This window comes from Aythya marila (assembly GCF_965140915.1).
Source record: "Aythya marila genome assembly, chromosome: 2".
Taxonomy (NCBI): Eukaryota; Metazoa; Chordata; class Aves; order Anseriformes; family Anatidae; genus Aythya; species Aythya marila.
This window is the reverse complement of record NC_139043.1, coordinates 91098621-91115834: the sequence shown is the minus strand read 5'-3', so window position 1 is coordinate 91115834 and position 17214 is coordinate 91098621. Positions and strand designations below refer to the sequence as shown.

At 41.3% G+C, this 17214-nt stretch overlaps 1 protein-coding gene across 7 annotated transcripts in view; it reads left to right on the top strand.

Annotated features, from left to right (window-relative positions):
• EPB41L4B (erythrocyte membrane protein band 4.1 like 4B) overlaps positions 1-17214 on the top strand; it is a 169365-nt gene that overhangs the window by 52036 nt on the left and 100115 nt on the right. For all 7 annotated transcript variants that reach the window (XR_014316967.1, XM_082754028.1, XM_082754027.1 and 4 more), the window contains exons 3-4: positions 13325-13367; positions 15438-15516. Coding sequence is in view for 6 of the 7 variants with exons in the window: in XM_082754028.1 (XP_082610154.1) it covers positions 13325-13367; positions 15438-15516 (122 nt within the window). In the remaining variant the exon portion in view is untranslated. The remainder of the gene's footprint in view (positions 1-13324; positions 13368-15437; positions 15517-17214) is intronic.

The following is a 17214-nucleotide window of genomic DNA, read 5'->3' as shown; positions in this document are numbered from 1 at the left end:
GGGAGGAGAGGGGTTGTTAAGTTCTGTTGGTGTGTGGGAAAACTTCATGTAGCAGAAAGTCTTTATTAAAAAGTGAGAAATTTTAAAACATGACACGGGTGCGTTGCCTGCTGTTGCCCACTACCTTGACTAATTACAATTTATAAGTTGTAATGAAGAACTAAACTGCACCTTACTGTAGTTGCATTACAATGGCTTTAAACCAACTCTTTCCTACCAAATTCAGTAACGTAACTCCCGAGACGTAGTGCTCTGCAGCCCTTCTAGTGGTCAGATGGGAGATAACTCGCTGTGTCCGGGTCTTCTAGGCCATCTCCAAAGTGGGATGCTCAGGAGATGACACATTGGGGGGTGGAAAGAAAATATTGGAACTGCTATTTATATTTCTTAAAGAAATTAAACTTTATTAACATCTCATATGCATCTTGACAGTGGCACGCTCGCTCAGTCCGTATGTAGTTGGGGTAGTTGAAGGGTGTCACTCAAATGTAGAAGGTCTCTGCAGTGGTTTAGTGGAAAAGTTTATTGGGTTTTCAATCACTTTTAGTGGGGAGGGTTCTAACAAAGCAGGAAGGCTTGAAAGCTTGATTCAAGGCTGGAAATAGCAATAGTAAAATCTCGTGAGATCTCACTGCAAAAGCAGAGTTGCCATGAGGAAGTGGTTTATTGATTTATTTTTTTTCCAGAAACTGGTCATGTGAAACACATTCCGTGGTTGTTTTGGGTTTCTGACATTTATTTTAGACTGCTGCTAGCTAATGGTTATTAATTTCATGTTCAGGCTTGTTCTTTCTTTGTCTCTTACTCCAGATTATCATAAGAAAAAGAGCTTCTGGGTGGTTTACCACTCCTTGTGAGCTGCACCATATTGTAAGGTTCTCTCAGGATACAGATCTCTCCGCTCCTACAGTTGTATTCTTAGTCCTTGTTGTCTGTCCCGTGATGGCAAAACATGGATGCCCTCCCCATGTGTTACAGGAAATCCAACAGAAGGATGGCTATTGTTGATTAGCCTGGAATTTCCTTCTGTTTCCCTCCTGCTCCTGTTTCTGATGATAAGAACATCTGTAGAGTAATCGAGGAGGAAGAAAAAATGATACAGCTTTAAACGCTGTTCATTATTTCCAAGTGGGCTGCTATAATCCTTGAGGTGTGAAACTTGAGTTGGGAGTGAACGGAAGCAAAAGCATTAAAACACCTTTTCCTAAAGTATCTCTAAGTGAACATTTAACTCCTTTATGTCCAGTCTCTAACATCACAAAGACCCCTTGTCCTTGGCTTAAGGAAGGGTGGTACGGGACAGCCTTTCCCAGCTGTGGGTGTAGATGTATCACGGTCTGTGGGCACTCCATGGTGAGGACATGCTCGCACACACACAGTGTATCTGGCACACTGGGCAGTGCTGGATTTACAATGTGTGCAGCAAGACTTTGTGCAAGGACAGCCTGTGCCTCCTGCAGGTGCTCGTGGCTACGAGGCAGGACAGAGCTCCGTGAAGAGGTGAGAGCCAGGGCTGGATGGCAGTGAGCTGTCCTGGCAGGCTGCACTGTTTCCTGAATATTGACTTGTTCCTAAATAGGATTTCGATTCATTTACCGTGAGAGGTGAGAAGGCAGCGGAGGGAGGAGATGGAGAAGAGTGGCTCTGATGAAAGCAGTATTCCAAGTAAGACAATGGAAGGAAAAGAAGGGGCAAGGACTGTATAGCCCAGACTGGCCCTAACCATCAACAGTGTGTTAGGACCCACTGATCCAGACACTGAGATCCTCATCTGTATAGATGCTCTGGAGTCCTGATTCTTCTGGGAGGGTCAGGATCATGTATGCTTCACCATACAGTTTTTCAACACTGCAGTGTGAGAATAAAGCAAGTTGGACAACAACAAATAATCTCTCAATGCCTTTGTTTTCTGTGTTTCACTGTGAACTAGGCTCCTGGATGTTCCAGCAGCTTTCAGCTCAGAGCCCTGGAGATATTAGGTGCATCGTGGCTACTTCTGCTGTATATAAATTTTAATTAAAGTGTTTGTTGTCATTCAAATCAGGAGGTTTTTTTTTCAATTGCTTGCTTTTGATATTAACACTTTATTTTTTTTCAAGTGTCTGAGGGATGTTAGGAGAAAAGAGCAACTCAAACTCAATTAACCTCAAGCGTGCTATCTAGGAGCCTTTTCCTTATGTACTGCTTAACAGTGTAACTGACTCCGTGTTAAGCAGGGGAAAAAAAATAGGAGAAGCCTCAGCGTTCAATACATTGAATATTGGGAAAACGCGAGACTGGTAAATACTTCAGCAATGCAGAAGGTTTCCTTTTCTGCTTCTGTCATAAACATGCCATTTCTCCCTGAATAAGCTATCAAATTAATCTGTGACTGTTTCCTCTCCCTGAATCTCTTGTTCCTCTGGATTATGAGCTCTTTGGGACTGGTGGTTGCGGGCTGTGTGTGTGTGTGGGTGGAGAGCAACAAATGCAGGTCGCAGCTGGAGGGTCCCAGGAGCTGTGCAGGTAACAATATCACATAATACTCAGTGCATCAACTGCTAATAGTGGCAATGATATGAATGCCAACTCAGTAACTGTGCAAACGCAGCCTGGCTGTCTCCGTAGAGATACTGAACATCTGATGAGTAACTACTTCCAGCTGCAGCTGTCCAGGGCTGTATTGCAGCCTGTGAACGTTTTGACAGGCTCCAAAACACGAAGAATTCCCGGAGCGTCTCCAGTTCTTGGTTTTCCAGGAAGGCTGAAGTCCACATCCATGGTAAAGGCTTGAGAAGCAGCCATGCAGGGCTGGTGGTTGTCACACTGTCTATTAGTGATGCTTCTCCACCTCTTTTTATGTGTATAAAAGTCAAGTGCCCAGTGTTTCCAGGACAGTAAACAGATTTTGCTTTTATTTTACCTTTGTGCATGGTTGGAACAGAAGTTGAAGTGGTTTCCCTTGTTCTGTTTCACAGATTTAGTCAGATTTGTTGTCTGTTTGTTACAAACTGTTTCAGTTTATTTTTTTCAGGATGTGAGAAGTGCTTGGGCACAGGCTTCAGAATTAAAGATGACTTCCTTTTTGTTGCTGGGATTGAGCAGCATCAGCTTTCAACATTTCTCTAATAAATCTAATGAGAGCTATGCTATACCAGACAAGCATAGGATATGACATTTCACTGCCAAGAAAAGAGGGAATAATCTTGCATACACAACTGTTTTGTGTGATAGTGAGGACCTGTGTTGACATTCAGTTGTAAGTTCTGCTCCTGTCACCTCAGCTCTGCAAAGCAAAATCCTGCTTGGGCTGAAGCAGGTTATCATATGTTATATGAATTAGGATAGGATAATGGTCTTGAAGGATGCTCAGGTGGCTCTCCATTATTCATGTGTAGTTTATCTGGGCTGCAGATAAACCAAGTCACATATCAAGATGCTCCTGAGATGGCTCTGAGCAGACTCGGGCTGGGATGTGCAAGGCTTTCATGAATGCTGCTGCTTGGTGATATTGAATTCCGATATGCTGCTTGGTGTCCAGAAATAATTCTGTGCCTGGGACTTTTCAGTTCTTTGTCTTACTGTGCGTGGTGATAATTAAAACATTGCCACGACAGGATTTGAAATACACGTGTGATCAATTTTGTTGAATTTCAGTAAAGAGCCATGAAAAAAAATCTTCAAGTAATCCGAACACAGCATGACCCTAAATGCATTTTCAGGAGTACGAAATGGGCATGTGCAAGGCCTCTGTAGCAGCCTTTTCTCATTAGAGGATTACAGTTTTCTTTCATTATAAGCTAGCTGTTAGTCTATCTGACTTTACAATTCATTTGGACTAAGAATTACTAGATACTCTGAAAACAAGATAAATGTTCTGCAAAACCAAGATCAAAGGGCAGATGAGAAGGAGTTTCCGCAAAGAAATTTTTGTGGTGTTTTGAACTGTATTATTTTATTCAGGCTAAAACCAGATGTTTTACAAATCTTTTTCTGACTTTGCGTAGTATTAAATCAAAGTGAAACTCTATGCTACAGATGCATCTGAAAGAAATAATTTTGAATTTAACAGAATTTCTTAGTTTGGTTGCAAATAATTGTGGTTCTGTGACCCTAGTAGGAACCAAGGGGTGTGTCATCCTGTTGCCTTCGGTGTCACTGCAAGCTTTTTGCTTTCGAGTTCACTGTACGCTATTCTAGTGTAAAAGGTGTCTTTATGACCAATTTCAGTTTAAGATAGCACAGGTATTAATTTTTTTTAGTGATGAACTGGAGTCTTAAGTGATGGTACTGACACCTTTGTGCTCTAGTCTTAAGTGAGTCTTCCCTGGAAAAAAAAAAAAAAAGGCCTCCAAATTTTTGTGTTCACAAAATTTAGGAAAGTATTTTGTAGATAAGGCTTTACTTAACACTTCCTTACCACTGTGTTTTAATTCATGGTCACAGCTGAGGGTGTTGTAGGCGTCAAACCTGCTCTGAAGGTCAGTAAGTACGTAGGGATGTTTTGCTCTGAGCCTTACAAAAGCCTGGAGGTGTAAAGTGTGACTGGATGCTTTGCAGCTCCACATAGCTTGTGCTCAAGAAAATTCCAGTGCTTGTGGAGACCCAAGTGGCTGGTCTTGAGCACATTTCACTTAAACGCATTACACTAATTCCTGCTCTGTTCTGCACAGTAGTTACAATTGGCAAAATAAATAAAATAAAAAAGCTTTATGGTTGAGGCTTAATTCTTTCACAGAGTGGACGCCATAGAACATTCGTGTTGTTTCATGTATTTAAGGACAGGGGTGAAAGTAAAGAAAACAATTTTATTTTTTTTTTTAATCAAGGCAGGAGGACCATAACACTGGAGTCCACAAAAAAAAAATAAAATAAATAAAAAAATAAACCTACGTATGCTATGGCAAAAATGGACTGATTCTATGCTTGGTCATTGGGAAAAGATACATGCACTTGAGTGGATTCACAAAAGCATTCAAGGGTCAGCAGAGTGTGTCCCGTGAAGATCAAGTGGATACTTGAGAAGAACAACAGACCGTGCTTGCAACAGAATAATGGACTGCCAGCCTTGTCATGGATGGGATGTTTGATGCTTTCAGAAGGCAAGCTAGGACAAAAGGACTTCTTGGTTTAAAGTGCATCAAGTTGCTGCTCTTACCAAGAACTCTAAAAGGGCAAGGGATGAGAACAGCTGAAGCATCTGAGGATCTTTTCACGAAAAAGGGGATCCTTTTACTAGAGTACAAGCTGGAGCTGAGAGAGTCCAACCATGGAGGTGAAGAAAAGACAGAGCTTACTGTCTCCTGGTAATAGTGGTCACTGTGTCTCTAGGGAGACAGGGAAACCTGCAGGGATTGCACAGGACACCTGAGTGCCTCACATTGTTAGTTCATACTAGCAGGTTTGCATCACTCATCATTTTTTTACCTTACAATAATATTTGTAGGGTTCCTTGTCTTCCTTTTGCAGCCATATGGAATTGCCTGCAGTGGGCTTTTTGGAAGAGTCAGTTGAAACTAGTAACTACATTAAAAGGTTGCTTACATTAGGGGGTGGAATAGGGGAATCTGGATGCCGAATGTTGACTTCTTGATCTGAATGACTTCTTGATTGAATGAGTCAGATACTTAAAACAAACAGAAAACAGTGCTTTGACAGGGCCAAAGCTTTCAAGTGCTATTTTGCGTTAAAAAGCGGCACCCCCATCCACATCCTTTTATAAGTTTATTCAGAAGCTTTTTTGCATAATGGAAATGGTAAAAAGTAAAATAAGTTTTCATGAATGTTCATGCAGGAGATGGCATTACAAAACTTTCTCTCCCTCTCAAATTGTTTCCAACATCATGGTAATTGCACAAGTGACTTACTGATGCTTTTACTGGTTTCCTCAAATGGCTTTTTTGCTGGCCTTCCTGTCATCCTCTGCTTTTTCCGTGGAAAGGCACAGTTCTCCTGACTCTACAAAAGCCCTGAGAAAGTGATCTACAGATCAAATAGGCTTCAACACACTCTGGTCAGAAAACAGGACTGCTGGAACAGGAACTAATCTCTTCCTCAGCTTTCTGTGTTCTTCCCAAGCATGAAATTTAGGCATTTGTATTGCCTTTGAGATAAAGGTAATCATTAGATTTTTTGAGTTCCTTTCTGACGATGATATTAGAGTACTTTTTCAGCCCAGAGCTGCAGACTCCCAAGGTACCATGGGCTGTTTCTTAGGATTTCACAGAAGTGAACTCAGAGGAAAGCAAGGCTATTGGCAGCCAGCTTGAATTAACTGTATGAGAATCTTCATCTCCACTGGAACATTTTTAGGAGCTGGCATAGAGGAAAACTGAAAATTACTGGCATGCTGCAAACACCTTCCTTTCATTGCAGGAATAGAAAATCTTTTTCCTCTGAAGGTAGCTTGTGTTTAAATATTTTCTTAGCTTACCTCTGTATTATTATCAGTAGCAACAGCTGTTGCAAAGTTTTTGGTTTTTAATTTGGAGGGAGATTGCCTCTATTCATGGTATTTGCAGTCCAGGCAAATTTTTTTTAGAATTAACCAACTGAGCACCCTCCCCTCGTTATCTGGGAAGACTAGGGGCTGCATCTGCCAGATCACTGAGCAGCACATGGAGTACAAGGTGACATCTGGGAACGTCCAGCCTTGTTTGGTCAAGGTCAGATACCCAGCAGGACAAGGACTCCACAGCCTCTCTCTATACCTCTTCTGTCTGCACGCCCCTGTAGGGATAGTCTTCTCCTTTCATCTAGCTGTTTCTACCTACAAGTGTGGGCCTGGTGCCACTCATCTTTCTGACACTGTGCACCTCTGAGAAGACTTAAGACCTTCTCTATACCCTCCCAGTAGGCAGCTATAGTCAGCCATCAGGTCCACCCCTTAATGGGCCTTCTCTCCTTAAGGAGCCTTCTCTCCTTAATGCTGACCAAAAGAGTTCCCTCAGCCTGCCCTTGCCTGCTGTGTGTCCCAGGCCATCGCTATTTTCAGTGCCCTGGGCTGGGCCCACACTGTACACAGTGGTATCTTTGCTGCACTGGGGAGAGCAAAAGGGGATGTAGGAGTCCAGATGGAGTTGCAAAATGACAAGTAAGAAAGTTTTTTTTTTTTACTGTTTGATTATTATTATTATTATTATTTATTTATTATTATTATTTTTATTTTTATTATTTATTGCCCAGTCTTGGGAAGAACTCCTAATGAAGTGTCTTCAATGGACCTCAATGCATTCTAGTAATTCTTCCAGGCAGACCCGAAGTCTTCTGTTGGTTCAGGGGAGCAGCTGTCTCCCTAACTGTGTTGATTGATCTGCTCCTGTTCTTTGTGCACTGCCATGGACAGTGTGTCTTTGTCTTCCAGCACCCGTTGGGTAGCCTTCTTGTCCTCAGACTGAGATACCCCCCCGACTTCAGGACCCAAGGCCCACAGTGGCCCTCTTGGGGGGATGGTGGGGGAAGCTCCTGTAACCCCAGTGCAGCGGTGGGAAGGAAGGACATCCTGCAGGCAAGCCTGCAAGCTCTCCCAGCAACAAAAGAATCACTGACTGCTAGGAGAACTTGCAGACAAACCTGCAAGATATCTGCGGATGTCCTCTGCCAGCTGCTTCTGGGCATGGAGGCCATGCTGCAGATATGGCGTAGTTCAGGTGTTCCTGCGGTACCATTGATATGGCCGCCCAGCAGGGAGTTCTGGCACATTGGTGTTGTGCCATGTTATCTGTGGTGGTGCAGGTCTTCACCGGTTCTTCTTCATCCTGAGGTGGATCTACCTCCATGGGCTCCATATCATCAGTCACATTGCAGGGTACTGCTCCTTTGTCACAGGCTCTATTTCTCCTCCACATCCTCTTCATGGCGCATGGCTTCTCCTTTTTGCCACAGCAATCTGTTTTCTCCTGTGCCACACAAAAGGTGAGCAGCCACTTCTGGTGGTCCTCCTTCCAGCCAAGCTTAGCAGTCACCAGAAAGCCCTGAGGCTCGTCAAGTGGTAAGCCAGCCACAGGGGAGGCTCGTAGAGCCCAAAATGGAAGGTGCTACATTGCTTGGGCTCTTTGCCCCGGTGCCCAAGCCCATGCTCTGAAGGCATGAATGCCTAGCAGGACGAGGGAAGAGCAGCGAACTCCATGAAGCCCATGGCTTCAGCAAGGCCTACAGCAGTGCCCCACCATATCCCCAAAGGGGTGAGGCGCAGCCAGCCTGGTGCCTTCAGAGCTGCCTTCCCCATGGCTGTGTGCAGCCCCAGCCCTGCTGCCCAGCACATGGCCGCTCAGCGCATGGCCGCTCCCATCCCGTGCCTCAGGGCCCTCTGCCCTCCCCCCAGGCAGGCTCAGTGCCGGGGGCCTCACAGCATGCCTGCTCTTACAGCACCTAAAGTTGGAAGCCTGGAAAATGCCCTGCTGTGAAAGCAGAAGGAGGGCTGGGGAACAAGGGCTCCTTTCCTGGTGTTCACCCACACCATTTAACTTGCCACAGACAGGCTGCCCTGCCTTCCACCTCCCCTCGCGTAGCCTGGGCTCCAGCTGCCCCATAACCTAAATGCTTTCTGGTACAGACTGGGGAGCTCACCAGCTGGCCCTGCCCTCCCAGTATGCTGGCACAGCTCAGGCTGGGCGTCTCCAGGGCTTCCTCCTTCAGGCACTACCATGGACGCCCTGGGCTTTTTTCTACAGACCTGCCCCTCAGCCAGTCACAGTACTGCATGCACCACCAGCCTTCTTCCCCAGTGGGCACAGGGTGCTGTAATCGTCTGCTTTGATCTCACAAAATCCTCATTAAAATAATTTCTTTAGCTGGTTGAGGTCCCCTGGTTGGCAAGGTGCCTGTGTAGCAGTGCTCTCTGTAGCCATCAGTAACCCTGTATGGGGCATTCTGTCCCGTCACCAAGTTTTCTAATAAAGCTATTAACCACTGTTGGCCTGGGTGTTCATTAAATCTTAAATCTTGAAGTTGTACCTGAGCAATTTATCTGAAAGTTATTTTGCTCTGTCTGCAATTTCAAGTGCAACATAGCTTCTTTGACCTATCCTGGGAAGTTTATATGGGGTGTAAGGAGCCATCTCATCTCAGCTTTGAACTCACAGGAGCTTACACTCTTTCTAATTCCATGCTTGTCTAGTCCCTGATTTTCTGTGCAACCCTAATTCTGGGTCAGGTTTCTGTTACTACGAGAATAATATTTCAAAGTTAACCTTCAGAAGGAAAGAGAAAAGGGTTAATTATCTTTTGTTAGTTCCTATGTTCTTAATGTGTGGACCCAAACTCTGATTTACTGGATAGGGTTTTTATTGGACTTTCTCTTTTTTTTGTTTTGATGGGGGGGAGTTGGGTGAGGTGTGGGTGATTCCCTTCTCCCATATATGACAAATTTATCCTCTCTGCTTTAGAAAGCCACATGGGTAATAGCAGGTAGCTTGGTAGGTTTCAGGTGCCTAAGAAATCAGGCAGTAAGAAGATGTTAGAAGGGATAATTGATTTCTGGTTTAAACTTGCCAGCTTTTATTTAGAACACCTTCTCTTCTGAACACGAGCATTTAACAGTTTTGGTTCCTTCTTTTCCTTCAGAAAAGATTTATTTTCTGAATTTCCTTCAGTTCCTTCAGAAATGACTTGAGAAAGCATTTAACAATATTTTTTTCAGACAGCAAATAAGACTTCCAGTAAGAAAGGGCTTTCTGGTTTTGATAGTTAAGTATATAAATAAGCATAAGGGAAAACAGTCTATTCCAGGTGTTCATGCATTTTAAACTAGCAAAGCAAGCCAACCAGAAAGGGTCAAACCCAATTTTTTTCCTTTACAGGTCACCTCTGTTATAGATCAAGACCAGGACTTTTCATTCTTTTATGAAGCAAGTGGGGAGCCAGTGGAATTTGCAAAGCACAGGTGTGTGATGGGTTTGTGTCAAGCACTGATACTCCCTCTTTCAGTTAATTTTTAGCAGTCACTGTGGTCCTTATGCAGACTGCTCCAGTAACTACAGATTATCTGCTATATATTGACACAAATACATCTTTACCTTCCTGTATGACTATTAGGTTTTGAGAAAAAATTGGTTGCTATCACTTAAGAAGTGTTGAAATATTTATTTTTTCATCTTCAGTTAGATGAAGTGAATGATCAATTGGGGAATGTGCTGAGATAAGTCTGTGCTACCAGTATTTTAATAAATCTTTAAAAAAATAATAATGTGGAACTGAATGGTATATATTTTCCATTTGTATGGCTGCCTGGTAGAAATTGCTAATCCTTTCTTTAAAAATTCAGCACTTGAATCTCAACCAGTGACTACTGTTTCCTATGGTACTAACTAATATAAAACATTATTCATTTGACTAAAGAAAGAAAATGTATTGGGATTAAATAGAATGTAAGGGGGCTAATCCAGCAACTGAAGTTTCAGTGTACCTGACAGAATCAGAATAATCATGAAACTTGAATACCTGCAGTTTGACCATGTTTTGATTTTGTTGTTTTGTTTGTTTTTTTTTTCCCTTACCATGGGTAAAGGAGCTTAGGTGCGATCTTCATGTTGTAACGTAGTCTTAAATCAATTAATCCATTTCCTTCTCTTTGTTCTGCACTCGAGCTTTTGAGTCCAGTCTGGATTTGGTGAATGTATTGTGTATCATCAGCCTCGATCCTACACTGTGAGATCCAAAGTTGTGTCTCCTTGAGTTTGTACCCTGCAATACCATGCAGTTGTTTAGCCAGAGCACAAGGTAGGCAAAGGTACGGATACAGTTGATGAGAGAACAAAAGCTCCCTCTGTTTCTATTCAGTTCCTTGTGAGACTTCTGAATCCACTTTATTTTCCTGTTCTGAAGTCAGTAACTGGTATAGCGTATAGGCCAGCACGAACCCTTTTGGCTTTAGTTAGAATGCCATGAAATCTTCAACTCAGTGTTTGGAGGTTTTCTTCTGCTTCATTAAGAAGTGTTTTTGAGATCACTTGCTACTCCCTCAAAGTATTCAAGCCTTCAGACCTCTCACTTGTAGCCTTCATTGCCTCACAGATCAGTGCATTAGCTTTTCTTGACATGCATACTGGGTTCCTGCTTACAACAACCGTCTAGGCAATTTAGGTGAAAAGGAAGAATAGGATGGCAAAATTACTAGAACTCAGGGGGACATTTGGAAAGCTGACATGATTCTCCAGTATCTGAGACAAAGGAATGTTGAAATTCAGCCCGATTTCTCACAGAAGTTGCACAAAATATCTGACTTTACTCAGCATTAGTTCACAAATCTTCATAAACTGCCAGGCCTGGGGACACTAGGCCAAGCATACTGCCAGTCGATGGCCTACCTCTGTGTTTTTACTTTGTGACCTGTGTGGTGGCCCTGTCACCACCGTAATGTGGCATGGGTAAAATGGTTTCACTTCTGAAGAAAGATGGTGTTAATGCTTGCTGTGTTTCATCTCCTGGAGCAGTCTGGCTCATTGACTGCTGGGGTACAGAGAATGAGTGGCCCACTGCAGATGGTGTCCTGCCTAGGCTGTGGTCTCATTTCGTGGTCTGAGTGAGTAGTTCCTAGAGTCTTGTTAACTATTTATAAGCCTCCTTTACAGTATTTACATTTATGATTAATCATTGGAAACTTGCTGCTACGTGAGTTCTGGTATACCTAGAGCACCACATTCGCAGATTAGGATGGTTTTATTAGCTACTGCTTCATTAGAAATTATTGTAGTTGGACTGGGTGGTGCTGATTTCTGAACACAGTACTAACGAGCCGTAGATGAAAAGGTATGGGAGATTTTCTCCTGTAGCACAGATGTTTTTCGTGGTTTTTATTAACATGAAGCTAAACTTTTCTTTTAATTGAACCAGTATACATTGGCTTTGTGACTTGTTTATCTTCAGCCAAAATGAGGAGTGAAGAGAGGCAATTTTGCAGTTAGGTATTTGAAGTATACAAAACTAATTTGCCCTGGAAGTGTGAAAGTAACAGACTTGTATCATTTCTGCTGATTTTTTTTTTTTTTCTTTTTTGATTATTTTTCCTTATCAGAAATTTGCCATTTAGTAAAGCTTCTGTAAACTGATGTAGTTCCTTGTATAATTCTTAATAAGAGAGCAAAGTAGTAACAAAATAAATTGCTTGCAACTCTAAGGAATATACTTTTATGAGCTGCTGTAATGTTTATTTCCACTCTGGTAGTGATTTCTCAGATTGTAAGGATCAATTAATTGGCAGCCTCACCTAAGGAGGTCTAGCAAGTCTAGTGTAAATAAAAGCACTTTCAGAATATTTATGGTTTCTCTCCCTCTTTTTTTTTTTTTTTTTTGGAGATTTATTTACCTTAGGGATCTCAAGCTGGCAAACTTTCAAGCTATACCCATTTATCCTGTTAAATAATTTTTGTCTTTGTTTAGGACATAATCAATTCCTGCATTTCTATCTAACATTTTTTTTTCACAGATATTTAGCCATAATAAGTCTGTGTTAATGAAGTAATTAGGAGTTATTTCTCTTTTTTTCTGAAAATGCAAATGCTCTTACAGGGAAAAAGGAAGGTTTTTCTCTGCCAAGATTTTGTTCAATGGTACCTACTTTATTATTTTAAAATTAATATATGCATATATAAAAAGAAGGTTTATTTCATGGAAGTCCAGATGGTGTTTTATTACCTTGTGTGGTAGCAGTATTTATATGGGGTTTCTTCAAATCAAGCCTCACAGTAGGAGATGGTGCACAGTCAAAGATTTAAACTACATTTACACTAGAGAGCATTTATGGCTATTCTTCTGTAGGTACAACTTACACTGATGAGAGAGTGTATGAATTTTGGTGGGAGACATACTTTTTTGTCATCATAGGTGTGCCTATTTAACAGCTTCGGGGGCAAATATAACCCAATTTTCCCTAAATGCTATTAGTGGGGGTTCATCCTTATCTTGAAAACCATGGCTATTGAGCAATAGAAGGCAGGACAATACAGGATCTAGAGTGTTTCTATGAAATAAAGGAGCTGAAAGGAGAATGAAATCCAAGAGTTGGGCCTGTTATTCTCAGGGCAGTTGATGAACCTGGGCACAAAAGTGTATTTTCCTTACATGCCACTGTTTTAAGGTTTTGGACTTTGAGCTTTCTCCTCTCAAAAGGAGTGAAACTTCCCAGGCAGTACAGATATATATAAAAGTCAGGCTTTCCATCTTGAAAAAAGATGCCTGTCAGCTGGTAAATGTGCAAATAAACACTTCTGCAAATGCACAGAAGTTTAGCAAATAGACATGGCAATATTACTGTTGAATTGTACTGTAATTAGTTTCTTGTGATGGCAAAATCCTGGAATAGAACTGCTTTTAAACACTGATTTTTCTTTTTTCTTTCTTTTTTTAGCATTGGTTGGACCATTCTAAATTCATTAAGAAGCAAATAAAAAGTAAGTGCCATGTCTATGTCTGTTTATTTTGTTACTTCCTTAAGAGTTTGAACTTGGAGTATTTGAATGTGATTGTGTAAATATGGCCTTTAACAGACTGAATATTTCTTAGAAAATAGATTTAATTTAATGGCTAATTGGCTGGCTGTGTCTGTATGTCAAAATGCAAGAGCACTTACAAGTAATAGACCAGTCTTCTGCACCCTCATTAAACATGTCCTGTTTGTTTGAGATAGAGTAGGTTGCCAGGTAATTTTAGTCTGATCTTTGAAATCAGGTTGCCTGGACACAGATCTTGGTTTCTGTCACTGTTTCTGATCCATAACAGGCTTTGTGATTTTTTTTTCTTTTAACGAGTAAATGGAAGATATTTTATTCTGTAACACTGATCGTCTTTTTTTGTGCATTATGTTAAAACTAGCAGAAATATCTGGTCTTTCATCAAAGGGAGTTTTGAACAGAGGGGTTGGCTTCACCAGTGAGTTTTCTGTGGATATTTGCTAAGGTGCACAAGTTGTTCCTGGAGCTCTAATAATCTAGTTGCAGGCTTGGGTGCAGAGCAGGATCAGCACTAACCTGTTTGGTTAATATGCTCCACTTGGCAACAGCTGTAGGCCAATTGATAATATTGTTTCTGTAAGATTAAAATGCAGTGTTCTGCAAGGGAGTTGTTGACCAGATTACAGGACCTCACAAAGGTGGATCTTGATTGCTTCAGTGATGCTTTGCCTTTCTTTCTAATAAGCATCAGGATATCTATATAGATACAGATACACACACACACACACATATATATATCTTGTTATTTATTTATTTGTGAATAGTAAAGCTCTTCTTCAAAGGCCTTTAAGATGTTTTGTTTTCACCCCACAGCATGTGGGTGTCATTCTGCTAGAATAAGTAATAAAGATACCTGTTATGGGTAATTTCGTGTTGGGTGGCCTTCTCTAACCGCATCACAGATTGTTTTTCCATAAGTGGCTCAGTGTTTTGCAGGTGCACTTTCTTAAATAGCTTTGTCTTCTTCTTGATCTGTCTTAAAATGTAGAGAATCTACAGTTCTGTAACACCTTTGACCAGTTTAGTTGCAGTATTTTGTCTGAGTTTAATTTGTGAAGTGCCTGCACTGAAAACAAATTGGCTGAGCCCTGACGTGAGGAGCCCTGAAGAGTAAAGCAGTGTGATGAGTGTTGTAAAGCTCTGCCTCACAACAGGATGCATTCCATTACCATGAATTCAGCAGGTGCTCTGAGAAGAGTTCCCCTTTCAGGATGGATGTTGCTCACTGCTCTGGTTTGCCCCCTGGCAGCGAGCAGATAAGAGTCATTACCTTGCTGATCCAAACCTACCAGTGGTGCCCAGTTGTCAGCCTGGAGTACTGTAACCTGTCTTCTTGGAGCTGTCCTTGGAGACGAAGTCAAAGCTCTAATAATTAGAGTTTTGGCTGCAAGTCTTTCAGTAAAATAGATCGGTAATAGGCACATACATACTGTGTTGGTGTTGTGTTACAGAAAAGATTAAAAAGGTGAAAAAGTCATTTTTCCAGCACTTCAGATACTTGCAGGCTGTCAGTCTAGAAGATGAGACAGAGGCAGATAAGGATGCATTGGTCAGTCTCATGTTAGTAGTGATGTATGTTGATAATGTAACAAAACTGATGTATTTGATTATTTTTTAGTTGTTTGTGCCCAGTAGCAAGAAGCATCGCTCTTTCCCCTCTCATTCCCTCCCATCTCCCCACCCCTCAGCAACTGGCTGTGTACCTGGAACTTGCTGTCATTCATAGCATGTTACAGGGCACTTGTCTCTGAATAAAAATGGGTTTCCCAAATGTACTGTTGCTTGAATAATGTAACGATTAGAGTATCATAAGGCATGGTAGTCCTCTATTGTATTTTTGCATGCATCTTAAAATTTAATGACATGAAATATTTGCTTCTTTGAAGAATTTGAAAGCGTACTTCATTTGGGGTTTCTTTGGTTGTGGGGTGGTGACTATTGCTGTGCTTTAGCAGAACCACAACTAGTTTAAACTTTTTTTTTTCCCATTTAAAATCTCTGCGTATACAGTTGGACCTCCGTACACGTTGCATTTTCGAATTAAGTACTATTCATCAGAACCGAACAACCTTCATGAGGAGTTTACAAGGTAGGAACTACGCATGGTTCAATGACGCCTTGCCCTGAGACTCAGAGGTGGTTTAATAATGGTGCAAAAGCAGCAGAATTATGGGAAGAACAGACTGCTTGAGTTGCCTGGGTGGTTGATTGAATCTCTTTCACATTCCCACGTGGTGCAGAAGGTATAAATGCTGCGTTGCGTAAAGACATCTTAAAATACCCAGGGATCTTTTGCTTAAATCTGGTAGGCTGTTTTCTGGGCTGTAAGCACTACCCCTTGCTGGGTTCACAGTACCCAGGTGTGATCTGGAAGATATTCTGAAAACTGGGAAAGGAGCACCTGGAGGTGCCATCCTTCTGTCATCTTGGTGTGGCAATCATCTACCTTAATGTTCCTGTATCGTTTTTGGATCTGTTTCTCACAGTGGGGCACTTTCTATATCTTCTCGTTTGCTTGGTAATAATCACAGTGCTCCCAGTCAAACTTAGGATGTTCAAGGATTGTTGATTGTTCTAGTTCATGTCCCTGTGATGTTTACAGGAAACTTGGGTCTGCTGGCCTATGTTTATTGTCTCTTGTCCTATCTGCTCTGTTGACCAATTATTTTTGTCACTGCCTAAGACAAGAATATCAAAGAGCTAATTGTCACCTATTATGAGACCGCTATGGAGGCCTTAGTATCCATTATCAATTTAGTGCAGCAGTGGTGATCCAAAGGAAGGGCATATTCCTATACAACACATAATTAACCTACAGAACTCCCTGCCAATTACATGATTGAGTGTTAAGATCTTAGTTCAAAACCCAAGATGACTTTTGGGCTTCTCTAATGAGAAAATGCAGTTAAATTAGTAGGGATAATATGTGTTTTCTGAAAATTGATATGTCTTCATACATTGGGGTATGTCTGACAAGTATTAAATTTCCCCTGTGGTCAAATTATTCCATTACTGTCTACCACAAGATTTCTTGCATAATCCTCTGAAGCTTACAATCCTAGTTACTGTGAGTGGTGGATTTCTGAGCTGCATGATCGAGTAAGACATTTCCTCTGAAAGTATTAACATCTGATTCTTTGTGATCTAATTATTGCTGAAAGGTAACATTTTGGAAGACTATTTTAATTGGAAAAGCACTTTAATCACCTAAATTTTCAGTGCTACGAACATATACATTTTTAAATTATAAGTTTGACAGATACCACTGCAAAACTGTGGATGAAAGATGAAAATGAGTTAGAAATTGATTTTACTCTGAAAAAATAGCTGTAGTTTTTCTTCTATATTGAGGGAAAGTAATTTTGAATGCTGCTGTTTTTCTTTTTTTTTTTTTAGAATCTTTATGCTGGCAGGGTCATATTTTCCATGTATCACACGTATCATGTTGAGTAAAAAGTAAAGATTAACAACTATATAGTCAGAATTTTTCCAAGTGGAAGTGGAATGGGAGGAAGAGGAGGAAGAAAAATGATCATTAACAACAGTAACCATGAAACTGGGGGTAGTTGTTAAGGGGTTCCCTGCACAGATGTTTTTAGTAGGATATCCAGTTCCTATTGCAGCTGTAAACATTGCACTCTCATAATTATCACAGTAATGTGGAAGTGGTGAAACCCTTTGCCCCACTCTGTCCTTTCTTGATTTAAAAACAACTGAAATCCAGCACGTTTTGGATGTTATCTGCTGTCGCTTTTATGGGACCTGGTTAAGTTAGTTAAGATAGAAA